This window comes from Nicotiana tabacum, chromosome 8, assembly GCF_000715075.1.
Source record: "Nicotiana tabacum cultivar K326 chromosome 8, ASM71507v2, whole genome shotgun sequence".
Lineage (NCBI taxonomy): Eukaryota > Viridiplantae > Streptophyta > Magnoliopsida > Solanales > Solanaceae > Nicotiana > Nicotiana tabacum.
The window spans coordinates 77738272-77762926 of record NC_134087.1 but is presented as its reverse complement, the minus strand read 5'-3'; the positions used below and the strand labels follow the sequence as shown (position 1 = coordinate 77762926).

The 24655-nt window shown below is 38.6% G+C and overlaps 1 protein-coding gene across 1 annotated transcript; it reads right to left on the bottom strand.

The window, feature by feature from the left end:
* Positions 1–1730: 1730 nt before the first annotated feature.
* LOC142163176 (uncharacterized) lies at positions 1731–2573 on the bottom strand. The gene has a single exon (XM_075220436.1). The coding sequence runs from the start codon at positions 2571–2573 to the stop codon at positions 1731–1733; it is 843 nt and encodes a 280-aa protein (XP_075076537.1).
* Between the last annotated feature and the right edge of the window lie 22082 nt (positions 2574–24655).

Genomic DNA, 24655 nt, shown 5'->3' with positions numbered 1-24655 from the left:
CTTTTATACATAATAGACAAGTCTATTTTTTCACTTCAAAATAGATTTAAATAATTTGAAGCATATGAAAATATTTTTGGTTTTCTATTTGACAGTAAAAACTAAGATCACTAGCTGTTAAAAATTTTAAAAAATATTGCCTTAATCTTGAATATTCCTTAAAGTATAATAATCAATTCGATATTGATGGTTTAGATTTATTTTTTTAATTAAAAGTATCAAGGAAAATAGTACAATTAGAAGATCGCATGTTAATTGATACATCCAATCAAATAAAAATATTTAATTCTTTTCCAAATGCCTAAATTGCTTATGGAATAATGTTAATAAATCATGTTACCGTTTCTTCAGGGAAAGGAAGTTTTCAAAATTAAAATTGATAAAATCTTACCTAAGAAGAACAATGTCACAAGAAATGTTAAATGGATTAGCTATATTGTCAATTGAGAAATACTTATTAGAAGTTATTGATTACAAGAAAATTATTAATAACTTTGTATCTAAGAAAAATAGATTTCAAATAAATAATAATAAAAAACTTAAAAAGTTAAGGCTCACCATAAAGTTCGATTTTAGGCCACAAATTTGTCGGGCCGCCCCTGCATCCCACATTGTACAAAAACGGTATAAACCTCAGATGTCAAAACTTGAAGACAAAGGAAGTTTAAAAGAATAAGAAACACATTTTGTCAGCACAATTTAACCGGTCATACATAGCAAGTTATTAATTTACTTTTTAAGTTACTACTATATTATAGTATATGATATCCTGAGCTACATGTTGTTGTAGGTTAACTTAATCTGATAGTGTAAAGTTTTTTGTATTATCGTATACGTAAAACAAACTTTTTTAAATCAATAGAAACACATGAAGTTTTGGATGGACAGATCTATAATATGATGGGTGTAGCTTCATGTCAGATACATTAACTATTTGGTATTTTGATACGCGCATTGAGGGCATACTGCATAGGCAAAAACTTATCCGCATCGGGTTACTAAATATATAATAAACTGAAAACAAAAAACCGTTTTCCTCAAATTAGAAATCATGAGATTGGAAGTCAACATTAGATCGCACCACATCTAAATAAGAAGTCAATTGCTTGTTATAACTAGTATAATTAAAGTTAGTGGAGTGCCATCGGACTGAATTTGCCGTAAAATTGAGATTATTTTGTTTCTTTCCTTATTAGAGAAGGTCCCGCGGGGCTTATTTATTGAAAAAGGGGGAGTGGGGGGGGGGGAGGAAGAATGGAAAGCCCTCACTTTATTGATGGGACATTTTGATCCTCTTTTCCTCTCATTCTCCCCCAGTTCTGGTTCAGGAAAAGGTCAACGCAAGGATCTTATTTCGAAACAATCTAAATTTTAACATGCCTTGAGATTTGATAGTTACAAATGGAGCTCATAAGAAATATTACAAGATAAGGCAAGACCCAGCCAAGAGGCTCGCAGCTATCACAGCGTAAGCACTTTGCTCATTTACAACTTGTAAGTTCTTTTCGAGATAGCAGCTATCTAGAAGCTTACTTCGAGTGTTTATGAATAATTCAAGTGATAACAGTTTCTTCTCCAATTACTTTATTATCTATCTAAAAGATGATTTTTTTAAAAAAGTTTTATAGAGATAATCCTAGACAAAGATATTTAAGAATCAAGCAAGAAAAGTAATATCATTTTACTGAACGGAGTTTTTTTGGTTATAAATACGAAAACTTTATTATAAGCTAAGTAACATTACATAGGGCTCTCCCTGCCATCCCATTGGGATCGAAACTGAGAGAGTTTACAAAAGTACTAGAGTTTTGCACAACATTAATGTTCCCCATACTAGCTAATCTATTATTACAAACTTCTTCCGATATTGACCTAAAGTATTGTCTTTCCACAGCATCATTCTTCAAAGCTGCCTCCACCGCCTGGGTAGGTGCATGATGAGTGACTGTTTTATTTATGGACTTTAGCTTCTTACTGTCTTTCGCCAAAAGATGAGCTACTGAATTTGCTTCTCGGAAGTTATGTCTGAGCAATATTGTTCCCAGTTGTGCCATTAACCACCTGCATAAGGAGATAAGATGATCATAAATTTGGTGATCTTTGTCAAAGAGAGATATTACCTCTATGGAATCTGTTTCTATTTCCATAGGATGAAGCTTGAATTGGACCGCAACTCTAAGGCATGTTTCTAGTGCAAGGAGTTCAGCATGAGTGTTGCTTATGACATTAGTCAATTTTTGGTATCCCACTATCCATTTGCCATGGTTGTTACGTATGATTCCTCCCAAACCACCTATGTTGGTGTTATTGGTGTAAGCACTGTCGCAATTAAGCTTAAAAAAATCCTTAGAGGGCTTTTGCCATTTGATAGGGATAGTAATGGTATTTAATGGAGTATGGTTGTAGCCAATGAGGTATTTCAATTCAACAGCTTTGTTGAGAGTCAGTAAGACTGAGACTCCATTGGAAATATTGTTAATGTTGTTATTATTGCTGTTAAGCCAAATATTCCAAAGGCAGAAAGGATAGATATCTTCCCACTTTAGGGCTTTGAACGATATTGAAGGATTCATGAGTCTAATGGATTCCAACCAGTGGCCATTTGTTGAGGATGGGGGAGAGGTGCCTAAATCATCCCAGAATGTTTTAGCTATGGGGCAATGTAGGAAGATGTGATGAATGTCTTCCTTAATTCTTCTACAGGTCGGGCACACATCATCTATATTAAGCCTATGTGTAAGAGATAGGATCTAGTTGGAAGTTTTTTATGATGGCAAATCCAAAGAAAGTAGCAAATTTTCCTAGGAATTTTGAGTTTTCAAATCCATGAGGTATTCATGTGTGGGTCTTTAGGAGGAGCTAGGATTCCTATGGCAGACTTTATACTAAAGACACTATTATTGGTGGGTTTCCCGTAGGCCCTATCTTTAGCAAGGGTTGAGGAACTTATATGAATGCTTAGAATGGCATTTTGGATGTCATTGGGTACGGGAAAGGAGAGTTTGTCAAGGTTCAATTCTTGATTAACAAGAATGTTACTTACTAGCATGTGATCCTCATTAGAATTAAGGGGGCCATTTATTAGAGTTCTAAGAGGGGGGAAGGTTAAGAATCCAACTATTATCCCACACTCTAACCCTATCTCCATTCCCGATATTCCAAGCCAGACCTTTGTTACAAAGATTCCAACCATTCACAATATTCTTCCATATAAAAGAGGTGTTCTTTGGTGAGACTTTGTTAGAGTATTGGCTAATGAGAGTCTTTGCCCAAGGAGCCGTGGTATTATTGAAAAGACGTCATGTGAGATTTGCAAGAAGGGTTTGGTTTTTTATATTAGCTTTGACTAAGCCAATTCCCCCTAATTCTTTAGGACTAGTAACCATATCCCAATTGATTAAATGGAGACGTTTTTTTCCAGTGTTGAACCCCAAAGGAAATTCCTTTGGATACGATCAATGAGTTTAAGGGTTTGTTTAGGTAAATGAAAGTATTGCATCACATGGTTAGGGATGTTGCTAAGAGTTGATTGGATTAGTGTAGCCCTGCCAGCTAGGTTAAGGTAATTTAATTTCCAGTTAGCTAGCTTTGATCTCATATTATCAAGAACGAAAAGGAAGTCCTTATGATTGGGAGATTTATTGGTCATGGGGAGGCCTAGGTACTTGCCAAAGTGTTTGCTAATGGATATATTAAGGGACTTGATTTTATCCTGTAGGGGCTGAGGACAATTAGTAGAAAAAATGATTTTGAATTTTTGGTAATTGATTTTTTGACCAGATAAATTGTAAACTATGGAGAGGGTATTTGATATTGCCTCACATGTTTTGTTATTGTCTTTCGCCATTAAAGTAAGGTCATCTGCGAAAAAAACATGGGAGAATTTAAGCCCCTTTAGACTAAGTTTAATGGGGTCCCAAATTGCACAAGCGACTTGGTGATTAATGTAGTGGGAGAGCATTTCAATACAGAGAACAAAAATGTAAGGTGAAAGAGGGTCTCCTTGACGAATACCTCTAGTAGGCTTAAAGTAATTAGTGCGAGTACCATTAACTAGTATGGCAATGTTGCTAGTGGTGATGCATTGCATTACAAGATTGGTTATTTTTGGTGGGAAATTGAAGTAAACAAGAGTCCTATAGATAAAGGACCATTCTAGGTAATCAAAAGCCTTCTATAAGTCAAGTTTTATAATCATTTTAGACCTAGATCCTTTAATAGTTTTGAATTTGTTGAGCACCTCCTGGATGATAATGCTATTGTCACAAGCCCTTCTATTCTTGATAAAACTAGATTGAAAAGGACTAATAATCTTAAGAAAAAGGGGTTTTATTCGGTTGGCAATAATCTTAGTGACTACTTTGTAAATAGTATTACAAAGGCCAATTAGCTGAAAGTTTTTAAGAAGATTGGCATTAGGCACTTTGAAAATTAGGCAGAGATGTGTGTAGTTAAGAGGTTCCGGAATAATTTGAGTGTGAAAGATGTTTTTTACATAAGCAACAACAAAATTACCAACAATTGGCCAAAATTTTTGATAGAAAAAAGGATGGATGCCATCCGGGCCAGGAGCTTTCATTGGTTTAAAGGAGAAAATAGCATTAGAGACTTCTTGGTTTATGATAGGAGCATCTAGAAAGTTTAAGTCTAAATTTTCAAAGCCTTTATGAGAGTTTATGATATCAACCCTATTAGAGGTCATGAGAAAAGTGGTAAATATAGTCTTAAAATAATCAAGAGTGTGGTTAGAAATTTCTAAAGAATCATCAATCCAGTTGCCTTCTTCATTTTTAAAATGAGAAGTTTTATTGCTTTTTGTACGGATTAGGGTAGAGATGTGGAAGAACTTAGTGTTTGCCTCACCACTATTAAGCCAATTAACTCTCGATCTAAGTTTCCAAAAATCGTCTTCCATTCTAAGGGCATTGTTATAATCTTTTATAAGCTGGCTTTTGAGGTCTAGGAGAAAAGAACTTTTAGGATAGTTTTGGGAGTTTTGAATGCCATTTATTTTAGCTAGAAGAGTTTTTTTTTTTTTTGAAAATGTTCCCAAAAACCTCTTTATTCCACTTAGAGGCTTCTTGCTTAAAAAGAGGAAGAGCCTCTTCAAACGATTTGTTGTTCCAACAAGTTTTCACAAGATTTGGGAATTGGGGATGGGAACATCACATAGTTTCCAACCAGAATGGCCTAGTTACTGGGGGGCTGAATTTAGGGTTGAGCTTAATAAGAAGAGGGTTATGGTCACTATAAGTTCTAGGCAAGTGATCTACTAGGGCATTTGGGTATTGATTGACCCAGCCCTCATTTACGAAACATCTATCAAGACGTTCCATAATGAAATGAGCCCCTTACTTCTTTTCCTATAATTTGTCCAGGTGTATTTAGGGCCCTTAAAACCAAGATCGAAAAGATCATAATTTTTAACAAGATTCCAAAGCTTAGTAGTTTTATTAAAATTAACAGGTCGACCTCCCCATTTTTCCTCAGAAGAGAACACATCATTAAAGTCACCAGTAACTAGCCAAAGGACTTTATACTTTTTGTATATATGAGTAAGGTTGTCCCACATAATCCTACATTTATAACTATCAGTACTAGCGTAAATAATGCTTAAAGCCAAGGGTTTTGATTGGGGAGTACCTTAATCATCGCATGCAGCTCCTGATCTTCTCTAACAACCTCATCTACTATGATCATGTTGTGCATTCACATGATGGCAATCCCTCTTGAGCGGCCATTTGAAGGTATTTCTACCATTTCAGAGAAATTAAAATCATGTTGAAGAGGAACATGATCTTGCATGCGAGTTTCTAAGAGAGCAACAAGGCAGGGTCTATGGGTATCCAAAATATCCCTGAAGTTCCTACGAAAGTTGGAATTATTAGCCCCTCTAACGTTCCACACTATGAAACTAATTGGATGTGTCATTGGTAAAGTTTGTCTGTTGTGGTTCCCCTAATTCTCCTCCAAACGTAAAGGTGGGACTTCCTTCAAAGAGGGGTTGAGCACCACTGCATATTTTCCTGCTGCAGGGTTTAGTGGGGGGCCTTATGTCTATCGAGCATTTGAATAATGTTGCTGGGCAACTGATGGTAGACTTCTTTTCTTGCCTCTCCTTGTATAACAGTATTGTTATTTCTCTGAGGCTTTTGAACTCTATTTGAGATTCCCTTAAGGGTCTTGCTACTGCCTCTCCTTGCTTTGGTGGTGGATTTCCCAAGTTTTGCATGTTGGGAGGTGGTTGAACATCCATTAGAGCAGGATTCTCTTGGTTCAGGGGTATCATAGGGTTGATCACCTGTGGAGCTTGGTCTGCTGCTTTCCATGCAAGGAAGATTGGGTTCACTTGGTTTTGTGGTGGGAAAAAGGTAGATTCTGTAGAGGTTGAACCCCATAGGCAGGGTTGAAGAGAGAAGGAAGGCTCCGGTGAGCTTGCATGGCTTAGATTAGGGCTGGAGATGCATTTGGTGTTATTGGATTCAATATGTCGGTCAACCAGGTTCGGTTGACATAGTTGTTCATTGCTAATTGCATGCCCTCCATGATTAACTAGGCTAAGAAGTTCGAGTTCTAGAGGATGATGACCACCTATTGACCCTCTATATCCAGGCTGAATGATGTTGCATGGCCCATAATTCCTCTCTCTAACCATGAATGAGGTTGGTGATTCAGTGGTAGAGGGGTTGTTGAGTAGATGAAAGGGTTGTTGTGAGGTGGTAGTGGTGGAAGATTTTCCATTTGAGGGTTATTTGGGTGAGGTAATCTGAGTAGAGTTGTTCTTCTTTAAAGGAGAAGTGGCAGACGAGGCATTGATAGTATTATGGGGGTATATAAAATCTGAGGCTTTGAAGGGCAATTGAGTAGTCGTATCTTGTGAGATTGGTATGGAAGATATGGTATCCACTTGCATGGAGTCTGAATGGGTTTGCGTATGGATTTTCACCTTAGGGAGGATAGGAAGCTCGGATGCCATTTGTTGAGAGGGAGAATGGTTGTTTTGCATGTAGACATTTCCCAGTGGTTTATCATTAAAACCGTGGGTAATTGGGATTTTGGAGATATTCTGGGGAGCCAAGTGGCTAGTAGGGTAGGAACCTTCTTCATTAGTTGCCACGTGGCTTGTATTTTCTCCCATGCAAACCGGGTTCTGCATAGAGAATGTCGAATGGCTGATTTGTCTCTTTTGTCGTATACTATTGTTTCTAGTATTGATTTGTGGCAATTGGTTGTCATCCGACACGTTCAGAATATCAAACTTGTTACCAGTGTCCCAACTAAAGTTTTGAGTAGTAGTGTTAGGATTTGTTGCAGGGAAAGTTTTTTCCTAGTAAAATAATTTTTGAGTGTTAATATATTTTCTGGTGTTTGCATAAAAAAATTTTGCCTTGATACCCCCACCCTCCTTGTAATCCGCTTTTTTTGTGGAGAGTTTTGAATGAACATTGCCTTTTGTGTGATGATTTTTTTTTTGTTTGGAGAAGGAAACTCCCTTCCATTGGTCATCCTCAACATGATTTTGGGTGTTATTAGTGGATCTAGGAGGAGTAGTATTAGTTTGGGTAGGATCTCTACTGATGAAGCTGCAGTTAGACTTAATGTGGCCTAGTCTACCACAACCCTTATAGAGGAAATTTTTACCTTCATAAAAAATAGGTTGTTTGTGACGGCCTATAGAGATAAAGGGTCGAACAGAGTGTTCTAGAGGAAGCTCAACACATAATCTGGCGTATCTACCCCTAAGGGTGGCGGATGTGCGAGCATCCACTTTTAAGAGCTTACCAATCTTATTCCCAATTCTTGTGAGAATGGCTCTATCATAAAATTCCGTAGGGAGTTGGGGTAGTCTTAACCAGACAGCGGAGAAATGTAACTTTTCATTAGAAGCTACGAAATTAGGGACCCATTTCTTAACAGACAAAAAGTGTCCATTGATGAACCATGGCCCCTGGTGAAGAACTTTGGCCATATTGGCCTCTTGAGAGAATTTAACTATATAGAAATCATTACCCAAATCGATGAGAGGAAATTGTTCAGTAGGTTTCCATTGTTCGTGTAGCTTCTTTTTGAGATATTGATGAAGGATACGCTTACCAAATAATTTTATAATAACCAAGTATTTCCATGGCTCATAAAGCCTTTGCATTTCCTCTGGTGATAGCATAATTGCTTGATCGCTGGTTGGTGGATCTTCATGATATGGAGTCCTCGGCGTGTCCTCATGACAACCATTTATTATGGGAAAGGAGGAAACTTGCTGATCATGCAAGAAGGTTATTGGGTCTGGGGAAATGAGTTTATCTGTAAAGGAGGGTAGCCCCTCATTATTCATAGATGTAGTTTCCAAAACTGGATCAGGGGGTTTTGGCGGTATAGAGGTATCCATTAGTGCAGGGTCTATGTTGTGTTGGGACATGGAAAAGGAGTGTTAAGAATGAAAGGGAGTTCGAGAGAAGAGAGAGCTTCTCTCACTAACTAATGTTTACTCTTTAAGGGTCTGCATGGAGTTAACCATACGTATTTGATGAAAGTTTTATATTATATTAACAAATAATAATAAAATGCATTAATTCTAAACTAATGAGGTAGATCATGTTGGAAAAATTGATTATGTAGAATAGGATTTATTAAAACTTGAGGCATGTCAAGAACACTGTCCTTAAGGATATTTCGCCTACACAATAAAGAATAAATTAGGAGTATCCCCCAGGATTCAACAAGTTCTTCCAGTCATTAAACTGGAAATATAACTAGCAGAAAATTTAATAAAAAACTCAGCATATAGGAGGAAGAAGAAGGTTCAAAAAGTTGTGTCAGAAAATTGTGTCTTTAACTCTCCAAAGATCATATTTATATAGGTGTTGCTTCAACGACTAGTTTGACTATTTCAAGATGAGAGAAAGTTGATAAAAAATTAAAAATAAGGGACACTTCCTTTTGCTCAAAGGAATATAATAATAAAGAGAGAGATAATTTGTTAGGTTTGGGTTATAATAAAATTCATCTGGTATCTTATAGACTATGAACCATATATAGATAAAATAAGATTTAACTTATAGAATAACTGGTGAAGTTGACAACTTCTAAGAACCAAAAATTCTTGTTGTAAGCTAGAGATCTTATTCATCATATTACGCTCCCACAATTTCTGTTGTTATCGCGGTTTTGCGCTAATAGGCCATGCGCACGCTTGGTATTCATGAGTGCTCTAAAAAAAATACCACAAATTTAATAGAAGTGGCCCAACTCTATACTCATATAGGTCCATCCATCAAGTGTATTCTGCATCGCAATACACCACGTACAAAAGACTATGGATTACTGGATTAAGAGTTTAATAACACATTCTTATATTCCTTGTAGTCTTGCACTATATACATACACACCATAGGAAAAAACATAATTTAATAGTGCACATTTGATCAACTAATGACTTGTTATGAGGCACCATCACGATCGGGTTGGGTTTAGGGTCGTGATGGCGTCGGACACCACTGTTAGGCAAGCCAACACTAAATAATCAATTTAGTTCTCGTTTTAGTATTTTTGAAATCATGATTTTTCTTCAATTTAATAGTAAAAGATGGACTTCACAGAATAAATAATAATGTTTTAACAATCTCAATACTGAATAACCCATAATCATCCTAAAACCCGGTGTCATACGTACATGAGCGTTTGCTAAGGAATAAATAAAATACAATAACTGCTCGGAATATAATTTGGACAGAATGGGAAATACCAATACTCTGAAGGAGACTCTGCTGGCTGCAGGTCGTCTCAAGAGATGCAGCTCACCTAAGTCTCCGTATCAACCATGCCGCTGCGCCCACTAAGCCACTAGACATGCATGTTCCTGTGCAACAAAAATGCACAACAAGTGTAGTATGAGTACAAAAATAACGTGTACCCAGTAAGTATCCAGTCTAACCTTGAAGAAGTAGTGACCAGGGGTCGACTTCGATACTTACTAGTGGTCCAATAATATCAGATACAGTAAAGAGGTGAATAAATATAAAACAAAGTAAATATATGAAACATGCAAGTATAAAATACATGATACTATTCCCCTCTCTACAATTTACTCAAGCTCTCAACTAGCAAATCCCTCCATAACCGGAGCATATATATAGATATAGTGGATTTTATCAAATAGGTTGTCCTAATTTAAATCAGGGAAAACACCCTCAGAAACACTGGATGACTGAGAGAGGTTGAGGACCTAATGGTGAGGATTATATATATATATATATATATATATATATATATATATATATATATATATATATATATATATATTATATATATATATCATGTCGAGGTCGTACGGCCCGATCCAACATAATATTTAAACTGTGCACTGCCAAGGGTCAAACGGCACGAACCATAGATGCATCTATTAACCTACCGAGGCGAATGGCCTGCTCCCACGAGAGTGTGGTACATAAATCCTACCGAGGCGAATGACCTGATCCCATAAGAGTAGTAGAAGGAAATACCCCGCTCATGAATCATACATGCGATGCGGTCAAATATAAATTTAAGGAATCACCCCACTCGCGGATCATACTTGCGATGCGGTCAAATATAAATTTAACATTTAAATCATGTCTATTTCTTGATTCTTTTCAAAATAAGGGAAATTCAGCTTGTAGCTTTTTAAAGAAATTACCCCGCTCGCGAATCATATATGTGACGCGGTTACACATAAATTTCTTAAACTATTATAATACTTCTCTATTCTTCTCGAAAATACGAAGTTCAAATGAAACATTTTAAATCTTATATTTTTCAATTTCACTCCTTTCAAAATATTTAATAAGCAAACTACCTCTCAAGACAAGCAATAAATATAAATCAATAACAATATCAACAAGGCATGTTGTAAGCCTAAAATTACCCGGACATAGGCATAGCTAGTAGCTACGTACGGAATCTCGTCACCTCGTGCGTACGTAGACCCCACCCATAGATGCACATAGTAATTTAGTTCACCTAAGTGGTTAATTCCTTCTTACAAGGTTAGAAAGGAGACTTACCTCGCTCTGGAGTTCCATAACCGGCTTCCAAGCCCTTTCGACGACTCAAACCGATGCTCGACGCTCCGAAACTAGCCAATAACTATGCAAACCCATTAATATATGTATGAATACTCATAACAATTAAATTTACAACAAATTCCCAACTCCGCTCGGAACATCGATAAAATCACCCTCGAGCCCACATGTCCGGATTCCGAATTTTTTTGAAGATAAACCTTACCCATAACCCCATGAACTCAAATATGTGATTTGTTTCCAATTCCATATCCAAATTCGTGGTCAAAATCCAAAAATATCAAATTTTAGGTTTTCTACCAAAACCCCATAATCTCCATTAATTTTCATGTTCAAATCCATATATAATCATGTATTTAACTCAATACTAGTATAAACCACTTACCTCATGCTTGGTGATGAAAATAACACTCCAAAGTTTCTCCAAAAATCGGCTCCCAATAAAGATTTGAGATGAAATGAGCCAAAACCCGTCTTTTAAATAAACACACTGCCCAACAATTCCTCGCACCTGCGGTCACTTGACCGCTTCTACAGTTCTGTAGGTGTGGACAAAATACCGTCTCTACGGTCCAGGGCTTCCAGCCCTTTTCCGCTTCTGCGTTTTCCCTTCTGCAGGTGCGGTCTCGCTTCTGCGGTGAGATGGCCGCATCTGCGGTCCCAGCACTCCTAGCCAAAACCGCTTCTCCGACTCATAGGGATGCTTCTACGGCCCCGCACCTGCGGCCCAAGTCTCGCAGGTGCGGTCACACCAGAAGCCAGCTGCTAAATTCTTCTTCTAACTCTAAATTTGATCTGTTAATCATCCGAAATCCATCCGAGGCGCCCAGGACCTCATCCAATTATACCAACACGTCCCAAAACACACTACAAACCTAGTCGAGCCTCCAAATCCCATCAAACAACATCGAAATCAAGAATCACAACCCAATTCAAGCTTAATGAACTTTAGAACTTCAAACTTCAACATTCGATGCCGAAAATCTATCAAATCTCATCCGATTGACCTCAAATTTTGCACACAAGTCATATTCGGCATTACAGACCTACTCCAACTTTTGGAATCAGAATCCGACCCCGATATCAAAAAGTCCACTTCCGGTCAAACTTCCCAAAATCCTTCAAATTACTAACTTTAACCAAATGACTCCAAAATTACCTACGGACCTCCGAATTCGCTTCCGAACATGCTCCCAATACTAGAATCACCATACGGAGCTATTTCTAAACTCGGAATCCCAAACGGACATTGATAACATTGAAATGCACTCCAATCCAAATTTATTAAATTCTTCCAAAATGCTAACTTCCGCAATAGGCACTGAAACGCTCTCGGGTCATCCAAAACCCGATCCGAACATACGCCCAAGTCCAAAATCATCATATGAACCTGCTGGAATTTTCAATCCCGATTCCGAGGTCGTTTATACAAAAACCAACCTTAGTCAATTCTTCCAACTTAAGGCTTCCGAAATGAGAATTTCCTTTCCAAATCAACTCTGAACCTCCGAAATTCCAATTCTGACCACGCGTGCATGTCATAATACCCGAAGTGAAGCTTCTCATGGCCTCAAACCGCCGAACGACATGCTATAGCTCAAAACGACCGGTCGGGTCACTACACATATGAACCTACTTCATGGGATCTCTAATCACATAGGTTGAGTTACTATCATTGTTGATACATCTCAAATTGGAAAAATTTTAAACCCCTCGATGTTTCACTTATAGGTTAAAAGATCGGCCAAATCCTCTTTTGACTACACATAATATGTATACAAATTTCTCTCTAAGCAATTGCTTTATTACATTATGTCTCAAGAGAATGTGTCTACTCTTCCCATTGAAAGATTTATTTTCTTACAATGACTATTGCGCCTTGAAAATCATAATTCATCGACACAAATATTGTTGACTTAATTCCTAGTGGAATATTCACCAAGAGATTGCTTATTCAGCCTCATTGCCAGACAATTTCAATACCATAATACCCCACCAAAAGGTGATCACACAATCACTAGTGAGATTTTCCTCATCTGAATCAAAGATTCAATATAATCAATGTATCCTTCTAATACAATGAAAAATTCACATACAGAATACTAACACATAGTATTTCTCAAGTAGGCATAATATCATCTCAAATCAAATGAAACTTGACTTCCATATAAGTGCTTTTGGAAACATCTTTCAACACATATAAGAATTTTATTTTCATTTTGGTATCTTCCATACTATAATACCAAAGTAAAATTTTCTAAATATAGAAGCAACTTTAATTACTACAAGAATGTTTCAAATTAGTAGGAAACAAGTCATAATTTAACGATTCTTTCATCCAAACGACTAAAAGACCCGAAGCAAAACAATTTTTCTGAGCCAGAAGCACAATATCTTTTTTTATCTTCCAATATAAATTTTCGCCGCTAAAATCTCAGTTTTGTAAGGCTTCAACATTATAATTTTAATAAGCATTTTTTCACTTTTTCTCTTCTTTGGATCAGGCTACATAACTCGGGCAAGATAATCCGGCCCCCACACTTTCAAAAGTTTCAGGTTAATCAAATACTCTTTTCATAACTCATAATTATTCACTTCACCTAATACTCCAATATCAATCATAAACACTTCCAAAATTAGAGGACATTATATGTATCATATCTTGAGCCTATTAATTATATTCTCGATAATAAGTAGGAAAGAATAAAAATTTAGGATGTATAGTCCAATTATGTGTACCTGATACTTAAATATTATGTACCACAAAAACATGTCAAGTGAAAGAGATTACCGACCGTAGGCAATCCTCATCGGATCCGGTCACATTTTTAATTGAAAATAATGAAAACAATAATAATAATAATAATAATAATAATAATAATAATAATAATAATAATAATAATAATAATAATAATAATAATAATATCTTGCATTGTCCCGGATCCCAAAATTCCAGAATTACTGGAAAAGTTGGTTTATTTGTATTTTTTCCGTGTTTGTAAGTTTGAGTATTGAAATGTGTGATGACCCAATAGGTCATCTTACGTTTTAGAACCAAACTCTGTATTTTGAAGCCTTTAGAACCTCATTCTAGTCTTTCTCGATTAGCATGCACATTTAGGGTATTGACTTGGAAGGATTATATGTTAAAAACTGATAAAATAAGAATTTTTGTCTTAAAAGTTAATTTTAGTTGATTTCGGTCAATATTTTTAGTAAATGGATCAAAACCCGTGATTTGACGATCCCGGTTGGTCTATATTGAAATATGAGACCTAGGCGTATGCCCGAAATCGAATTTCGAGCTCCCTAGCTCGAGATATGATTTTTTGTTGAAAATTGAAAGATTGAAAATTTAATAGTTTTAAGAACTGATTGATGTTTGGCCTTGTTAATACCTGATCTATATTTTGGTTCTAAAACCCAGTACAGGTCCAATATAATATTTATGAGTTGTTTGTGAAATTTGGTGAGAAACAGAATTGTTTTGACGTGATTCGGACGTCCAGTTGAAAAGTTAAAAGTTTTAAAGCTTTCTTAATAATTTCATTCGATTTGGTGTTCAATTCGTAGTTCTAGATATTTTTTGGTGATTTGATCGCGCAAGCAAGTTTGTATGACATTTTAGGACTTGTGTGCATGTTTGGTTTGGAGCCCCGCGGACTCGGGTGAGTATCGGATAGGCTATGGGATGTTTTAGATTTACAAAATCTGGTTTTCTGTAGTTTCAGGTGCCTTCTGGTTTCTTTCTTCGCATTCACAAAGGCATTCTCGCGAAGGCGAAGTAGAAACTGGGATGGCTGGGTTTTTCTTCTTCGCGAACGCGAAGTCTAGGTCGTGAACGCGGAGTGATGGGGGTTTTACCCTTCGCAAACGTGAAGCATTAGGGACCTGAGGGAGGGGTTAGTCGTTCCTTCTATGCGAGAACGGTCTTGCGAACGCGAAAGCCAGGGGGCATAGCCTTCATGAAGCGATGAGAATTTCATTATCGCGTAAGCTTAGTAGGCGCAGCCCTTCGCAAACGCGGCAGGTCCTTCGCGAACGCGAAGAAGGCCTGATGCCCAGGTATTAAAAACAGAATCAAAAACGGGATTTTGCCATTCTTTCAAAAATTTCAAAACTAGAAGACCTAGAGGCGATTTTCAAAAGACATTTTCTTCCCCAATTTGCTGGTAAGTAATTCTAAACCACTTTCTTTCAATTACCCATTGCATTTCATGAACTTCCAACCTAAAATCTAGAGCGTTCATGGTAGAATATTGAAATTTGGGGATTTAGACCTCAAATTGAGGTCGGATTCCAAAACCAACTATATATCCGGGCTCGGGGGTGAATGGGTAAATGGATTTTGGTCCGAACTTCGGGTTTTGACCAAGCGGGCCCGGGGTCGATTTTTGACTTTTTGGGAAAAGTTTTAAAAATCTAAATTTATGCATTGTAGTTGATTCCTTTAGCAATAATTGATGTTATTGAGTTAATTGTGGCTAGCGAGGTGTTTGGAGGTGGATACTAGAGGAAAAATGGTAATTGAGCATTGAGTGGCCCGTGGAGCGAGGTAAGTTTGGTGTCCAACTTTGACTCGAGGGATTAGGAACCCTTGACTTATTTGCTATATGAAATCCATGTGAGCGGCATATATGTGAGGTGACGATTACTTATGTGCTGCCAATTTATCTGTTTTTGCTTGTCTCTTTCCCGTTCCTCCCATATTGTCTCTTTCCCTGTCATAACTGTTATATGTTTTACTTGTATTTCCATGCTTATTGCTACTGATAGACATTTCTTCTCTTTGTTGAAGGTATTAGTTATTTCGTAGCTTCGTTGTCTCCTATTATTTGTTTAGGCTGGTTATCGATACTTTCATGATGTATTCTGGATTGGTCTCGCTGAGTAGTATTACTTGTGTAAAGTTTCGTAGTATACAAGCTTCCTAATTGTTTGGTTGGAAGTTAAGCCTTGTGAAGGTTTATGTGATTTGCATTGCTGTACATACTGAATAACTGATACTGATGTGGTGGGATCGGGTTGCGCGCTGCAATATGTATAATAAGGGTGAATTAAGGTGTAATAAGAGTGAATTGTGGTATAATAAGCGTGAATTGTGAATGTGATTATTATGATATGGTGGGATCGGGTTGCACACCGCAACACTTTTATTTATATTCTGTTGTTTATGTTAATAAGAGGAAATAAGGGAGGAATATGTGATGTACGGTGGGATCAGGTTGCACGCCGCAACAACTTATATGTTTATACTTTTCCTTGACTGTGTTCGCTGTACGGTAGTCTTAAATTGCACTCAAGGATTGGTATGGCACCTTCCCTTATTCTCCTTCCTTTCCTTTTAGATCTGAGGTAGTACTAATTAATGCTTGAATTGCTCCTATTAGAAGAACACTGATGATATGCTTCGAGAACTGTATTCGCTTCTTGCAAGTTACTGCTCTATTTTATCCTGTCTTTCTTTCTACTTTTATTATATATTATATGCAGGTTATATTGTGATTGTCCCACTGTAGTCTCGTCACTCCTTCGTCGATGTTAGGCTCGGCACTTACCAGTACATGGGTCGGTTGTACTGATACTGCATTCTGCACTTTCTGTGCAGATTTTGGAGCTAGTTCGAGCTGATCGAGAGGTTAGCTATAGGATTTGTTAGCTAGGAGACCTAAGGTAGACCTGCCGGCGTCCGCATGCCCTGGCGTCCCCTTCTATACCTCATACTTTACTATTTTCTTTATTTTGCAAATAGTTGTATTTTCTTTCGGACAAATACTTGTAGTAAAATCTTAGAATGTTCATGAATCGTGACTCCAGATTCTGGGTAGTAATAGTATATAATCAAAGTTGTTATTTATTTACTTCCGCGTTCATTTCGACTTGTTAGCTTTCTTAGTGTTAATCACTGAAACGTAAAGGAATTGGCTAATAAATCTCTAACGCTGGCTTGCCTAGCAAGTGTGATGCTAGGCGTCATCACGGTCCCGATGGTGGGGATTTGAGGTCGTGACAAAATGATAAAAATCTTCAAACATTCAATAGATTTCTTTTCTACTTGTTTACACAAAACTATTTCCCAAATACATTAAATCTCAAGTATGATGTACTACGTATCTAATGGAATCAATATGCAGTTAACCAAGCCATTGGATTAGTACTGTTATCACTTGACAGTTATCGAAGTTTATTGTGTGAACTATCTCGTATGTAAAAGTTTAAATTGTTAGATTAAGTGTGTGATAATGTGAATCTAGTTAAGTTGTTGGACTAAATACGTGAAAATATTTTGTCCTTGAATTTATCTGATTACAGGCTATTAGCATCGTATTCTCTTAATTGGATGATATTTAGCATCTAGACTAATCATAGACGGGCTTATTTTCAATTGTTATCTACAAATATATAGAGGAACACACACAAAGTAACACTATATCAGAAAGCATGAATTGATAATTTAGACATGTTCAATAATTAGTTAGGAAGCGATCATCAAGTGTTGCTAATAAATTTGATAATTACCGCGTAAGACATTATAATTGTATTTACCAAAAAATTGTGTTTTACCATAAAAAAAAAGTCATCGTAAAAAAATGATAAATTGACTCTAAAGAGCGGATGGAGAAAGCAAAATAGGAGCATATAATTCGAACCCAAAAGAGAAAGAGAACTAAAGGAATTCGCTACACAAAGACATCGAGGTTTGATCCAAGGCTACTATGCTCAAATGGGCTTCAAATATTTTTCGACTCTTAAAATATATTAAATTAAGTTATTTATACTTATATACTTTTATAAAAAATAACCTAATCAATTAAATTAAACATAAATGTCAAGAAGATTCTTCCAATTACAATATCCAATTATGATATATTAAGTGGATTTATGGCAGTGTTATGGAGAGCAAGAAGTGGAAAAAAGCAACGAGGTCGCTTCACTGAAGCGTGATGCAAAACGCACTTTTTTTCATGTGGAGTGCAAATTAATACATAAATAAAAAATATTAAATAGGCATAGATAAATGACCAAGAACTCAATGAAAATAACATATTAAACAGAGAAAAAAGCCAGAACAATCAAGTTGGATCTTTTTTTTAGCTTGATGCCATTGAATAATAAGATAGAATTTACTACAATCACAAAAAAATAATAGAGAAAAAAACCAGAACAGTCAACAGAGATTAACAAAAAAAAAAAAGAGCAAAAATAGAACATAGAAAACAGAGCAGAACAAAGAAAAAATGAGCTAAAAAATAGAAAAGAAGAAGAAAAAAAAGGAGAGGAGTCGAGAGGAAGCAGGTAAAGCAGAAGAGGAAGAGAAGAGAAACTTATCTTGAGAGAAGTTGCAACAGTCAAGAGAAGAGGAGGAGAAATCGCAAGGCTTGCAGCAGTCAGTCAAAGCAAATGTTTTGGAAGAAAGGTCGCGTAAGAGTGTATTTGCAAAAAAAAAAAAAATTAAAAAATACCCAAGGCAGCTATCGGTCTCATTTAAGCGAGCTAATATCGCTTTTCTCTTGCGCCTCACTTCTCGCTTTTTTGCCAGAAGCGTGCATTTTTTGTCAAATGCCTCGCTTTAGGGCAGAAAAGCACAAGTGTTGCGCCTCGCCTCGCTTCTGCGCTTTAAGCGAAACGCGCACGCTTTTAATAATATTGTTTTATGGGGTATTCAAATTCCCATATTGCATCATAGCCCTACATTTTTCTTCACGTTCTTCCTTATTCCAAAGCTTACCCCTTAATAAACTAATAGGGACAACCTTTAACCTTAAAAACTAAAGCATAACTAAAGCATAAGCCTTCTAAAGCTTACCTATCCAAGTGTGGTCACTAGTTTTTTGGGCCCATAGTAAGTGGAGAGATCCAAATAAAGCCGGAATTGTAACAAGAATAAGTGGTCCAAGAGTACTATATTTGGGCCCATTTGTATGTAGCCCCAAGAAGGTTACTTACACGTACCTATACATGTGTTGAAGTCATTTTATGAGTTCATAGAGGGAATGAGAATAGGCTTTCGGTGTTACATGGCGGTGGTGCCCGTGTTCTTTATGGTATTTCTGCATTCTATGTAAGACTCTATAGTGTAAGACATAGCACTAGACACAAAAAAGATATCATCCATAGCCTTTTTATGGGATGGTTATCTTGCTTTTATTAATCCGTTTAATCTACCGTGCTATGAAGGATGCGCTCTTAGGAGCTAAGCGCATTCTATTCTCTCCTGCCATAGGAAAAATAGCGCACCTTTTTGGGCCATTCCTGGAAATGCAGATGGGATGAGCTTTTACCTAATGCTATATCATTCAATTGTGTGGCACTTTCATGCAAATCTGCCGCATCTTGCAGTTAGATTTCACAAAAAAATTCATGACGTTTTTAGCTGTGTCGGTGCTAAATTTCTTATGGTGATGATTGTAACGACCCGGCTGGCCGTTTCGAGAGTTATAGCCTCGTTCCCCTATTTCCTATTCCTTTTGTGTTCTACATCTGTTATATGACTTATCGGGTTAGTTAGTTCGGGTCCAGAGAGATTTCAGAGTGAATTGAGACACTTAGTCTCGCAATTGAAAGCTTAAGTTGGAAAAGTTGACCAGATATTGACTTACACGTAAACAATCTCGGATTTGAATTTTGATGGTTTCGTTAGCTCCGTTAGGTAATTTTGGACTTATGAGTGTGTCTGGATTGTGATTTGGAGTTCTGTAGTAGAATTAGGCTTGAATTGGCAAAAGCTGGAATTTTGGAAAGTTTGACCGGGGGGGGGGGGGGGGTTGGACTTTTTGATATCGAGGTCGGATTGGATTCTCAGAAGTTGGAGTAGGTTCGTGGAGGTCATTTGTGACATGTATGCAAAATTTGAGGTCAATCGGACGTGATTTGTAGATTTCGGCGTCGTTTGTAGAATTTGGAAATTTCAAAGTTCATTAGGCTTGAATCCGGGTGTAATTCGTATTTTTGATATTGTTTGAGGTGATTTGAGGGTTCGACTAAGTTTGTATGAGGTTTTGAGACTTGATGATATGTTTAATTGAGGTACCGGGGGCCTCGGGTTGATTTCAGGTGATTAATGGATCAAGTTTTGAAGTTGTTAAGTTGCTAAAAAAATTCCACTACTGGTGTAATCGCACCTGCAGAGTGGGCACGCAGGTGCAAGCCCACAGAAGTGGAAAGGAGCACGCAGAAGCGGGCAAGGAGGAGGAGAGCTGGAGTCGCAGGTGCGAAGTCTCTCCCGCACCTGCGAGGCCGCAGATGCGGGCATGGGGTTACAAAAGCACATGCGTGCTTGTGAGGAAGCTCGCAGAAGCGGACGACCCATCGCAGAAGCATGTCCGCAGAAGCGGACTGGGTGCCGCAAATGCGTTTAAGTGAACCGCAGGAGCGGTTTTGCTGGGAAGAATTTAAAAACAAAAACGTACGTAATTTTCTTCATTTCCAAACATTTTGAGCTCGGTCTAAGGCGATTTTGGAGACGGTTTTCGAGGGAATTCTTGAGGTAAATCCCTTGTGCTCGCTTTTGATCAATAATCTTGTATCCCGATTGATTTTTCCACCAAGTTTGTGTGTTTTTGAGGTGTAAATTGGGGGTTTGAGGCTAGGGATTTGAAGAGTGAATTTTGGGGGATTTGAATGACCAATTGGTGTCAGATTTTGGTAAATTTAGTATGGTTAGACTCGTGAATGAATGGGATTTCGGATTTTGTGATTTTTGCCGGATTTTGAGATGTGGGCCCGGGGGCCGGGTTTGAGCCGATTTCGGATTTTGGCTAGATTCGGGACGTTTGGAGACCGATTTGAGAGGCAAAGGCATTTTGGAGTAGAGTTTTGCGCGGATTGAGTTAAGTAACACTTTCAAACTTGGTTCTGAGGGTCGAAACCCCGAATTATGTGTTATGTGATTGGTATTGAGGTGAAGCACATGCCAAGTGATGGGCGTGCGGGCGTGCACCGTAAAAATTATGACCTGGTCGATTCCATGGCACTGTATAATGGTTCTATCTTGTTGGTATCCGTATTTTCATCATGTGTTAAGTAATTGAGCTGTCAATCATGCTAGATATCATGTTTAGGCTTTATACCGGTACTGTTGGGACCCATAGTGGTCGTTTTATGATGTCATCTTACTGATTTTCATTGATATTTTGTACTCAGTCATATCCATGCATCTCATATCGTATCTCAGTCTCTGTTGTTATTTATTGATACATCATATCATTGTTTTTGGGCTAGTTTTATGATATTGTGAGCCCGTGAGTGAGACTGGAGAGATTTATGGTTGAGCAAGGCCGAGAGCCTGAGTATGAGTGAGAGTTATGGGATCGGGTTGCACGCTGCAGCAATTATACTGATTTATGTTAGCACTTGGGCTGAAGGAGCCCTTCCAGAGTCTGTACACACCCCCAGTGAGCGCAGCTGATATTATTGAGGGATGGATCTTGTCTGAAGCATGATATACCTGGAGATGGATCTTCTCCACGGGCTGGATTAGGCCTACTTGGTACTGGGTGACTGATGGTCAATAATGTATTTATTCCGGGATGGATCTTCCCTAGTCTATTTGGGCCATATACAGTACCGAGTGATTGAGCATTTGAGAGTGTGAGCACATGAGGCTGTTAGTACGGTGCATCACATACAACATGTGCATTGACATGTAGAAGTAGAAGAGTAATAATATCCAAATCATTCAGATTCGATCTATTTTATTGTTTTGAGCTATTTGTTGAACTTGAAAGCATGCCTACGTTTCTACACTATTATTTCTATTTTGAATTGTGCCGGTTGAGTTCGTCACCACCTTTCAGTCCAAAGGTTGGACTTGTTACTTACTGAGTTGGTTGTACTCACGTTATACCCTGCACCTCGTGTGCAGATTCAGGTGCTTCTGGTCACTGCGGCTACTGATCGAGGAATCAGGATTTGGAGATCATCGAGATAGCTGCATGGTGTTCGTAGGCCTTGACTCTCCTTCATTATCTCTCTCTGTAATTAAGCTTTTATTTCCTAAACATTATAGTAGACTGTATTCCGGTATAGATGCTCATGTACTATGTGACACCCCGGTTTTAGGATAGAATGTATCGTATTTCGTATTATTTCTATTTCAATAAGGCCTTTCTTAAAAATTAATTGCTTTCGCCTTTATTTTTGAAGTTTTTTTTAACTGTGTTGAGATATTGAGTAGCGGCTTGCCTAGTTGCATGATAGGCGCTATCACATCAGTTGGTTTTGGGTCGTGACAAGTTGGTATCAGAGCCTAGGTTATATAGGTCTCACAAGTCATTAGCAGGTTTAGTAGAGTCTTGCGGATTGGTACAAAGACGTCTGTACTTATCTTCGAGAGGTTGCCGAACCCTTAGGAAACTCCACATTCTTGAATTCTTGTCGTGCGAATATGTTGATTCTGGTAAATAAACTTCTGCTATTCTATTCTCTCATAGATGGTGAGGACACGTACTATAGGACAGGATAGACAGCCACCAATACGGTGTCGCAAGAGGCCGAGGTCGCGGTAGAGACCGCGGTAGGGGCAGAGGTGCAGCTCGCACAGCAGCTAGGGCAACACCTACAGAGCCACCGGTTGCCCCAGTTTAGGAGAAGGTTCCGGTTGTGGATGACCAGTGGGGCCAGCTCAGGCACCACCCGTGCCCATTGTGATTCCATGCCTTCAGGAGGCCTTAGCTCAGATTCTGACCGTGTGCACTAGTCTTGCTTAGGCGATTTCTGTTTCGGCTGCAATAGCCACTTCTCAAGTCGAGGGAGGTACTAAGACTCCCACTGCCCACACACTAGAGCAGGTGATGCAGGGATTCCAGACACCGGGGGCACCACTAGCCCAGCCGGTTGCAGCTGCTCAGGACTATGCGGTTCATGTTATGCTTGATGACGAGCAATGTAGATTGTAGAGGTTTGGGAGACTCCAGCCTCCATCTTTTAGTGGTATAGGGGCGGGGGATGCACATGGCTTCTTGGATAAGTGTTAGAGGATGCTCCGTATAGCAGGTATTCTGGAGAAGAGTGGGGTCTCGTTCACTACTTTTCAGTTCTCTGGGGTTGCCTTCAGTTGGTGGGAGGCTTATGAGAGACATAGGCCGGTCGGTGCAGTACCACTTACTTGGTAGGAGTTCTCCGTTCTCTTCTTGGAGAAGTTCGTGATGCAGTCTCACAGAGAGGAGCTGTGCAGATAGTTTGAGCAGTTGCATCAGGGTGATATGTCTGTGACGCAGTACAAGATGAGGTTTTTTGAGTGGCTTGTCATGTAGTTTGGTTGGTTCCCACTGATAGGGAGAGGATTATGAGGTTTATTGATGGCCTCGCATTCCAGTTGCGGTTGCTTATGACCGGAGAGAGGGTATCTAGTGCTACTTTCGATGAGGTTGTGGACATTGCTCGGTAGATAGAGATGGTCCACAGCCAGGAGCGGTTGAGAGGGAGGCCAAGAGGCCTTGTGGATCAGGCGATTTTAGTGGTGTTCCTTCTGGAGGTTAGTTATACCACGGCAGGGGTCGTCCTTACAAGCATGCTCAGATGGTTTGCCTAGTTCACCGTGGTGCATTATCTGGCCATGGTTCTTAGAGTTCTCATCAGGGTCACCCATCTCTCAGTGCCCTTCCAGCTTAGAGTTCGTCTCATGCACCATCAGATCAGGGTTCATCTATATCGGGTCCTTCTAGTAGTTATCTCGGTGCTTGGAGCTCCCTTCAGTCCCCACCGCCATTCTTAGGGAGAGGTTGCTTTAAGTGTGGAGATTTGGGTCATATCAAGAGGCATTGTCCCCGCCTTTCAGGAGGTTCATCTCAGCAGAGGAGTTAACCTGCGACTTCTGCACTAGTTACTTCACCACCCGCCCAGCCAGCTCAGGGTGGAGCTTAGTTATCTAGGGGTCGCCCTAGAGGGGGGAGGCTGATCAAGTGGCGGTCAGGCCCGTTTCTATGCACTCCTTGCCAGACCAGATGTTATTGCTTCAGACATAGTGATCATATATATTATCTCAGTATGTCATCGAGATGTTGTTGTATTATTTGATCCTAGTTATACATATTCATATGGTCATCGTATTTTGCTCATTATCTGGATATGCTCGTGAGTAAAGCTTCATCTGTTCATGTATCTACGCTGGTGGGTGATACTATTATTGTGGACCATGTGTACCGGTCGTGTGTAATGACTATTGGGGGATTGGAGACTAGAGTTGATCTTTTGCTGCTTAGTATGGCTAATTTTGACGTGATATTGGGTATGGATTGGTTGTCTCCATGTCATGGTATTTTGGATTGCCACGCTAAGACTGTGATGTTGGCGATGTCGGGGTTGACCCGAGTCCTACCTGTCAAACACCCCTAAGCATGCGTCTAAGATATAAACCAGAATAACATCTGCTAAATTACGAGAATAATATACATGAAGGAAACCTGCCCAAAAAGGCATACATACGTATACGTGCAACATACGTAGGGCGAGCAGACAAGGCTGCTATAGACAACTATATACCTCAAAACTAGAAGCCGGCAAGGCCACATATAACCTAACTAGACATACTCTCTACAGACCTCTAATAGAAATATAATTGTACAAAGACTGGACTGAGCCACGTCACACCCATACAT

Coding starts and splice junctions, on each gene's coding strand:
- LOC142163176 (XM_075220436.1), bottom strand. CDS start 2,573: ATGAATCCTTCAATATCGTTCAAAGCCCTAAAGTGGGAAGATATCTAT.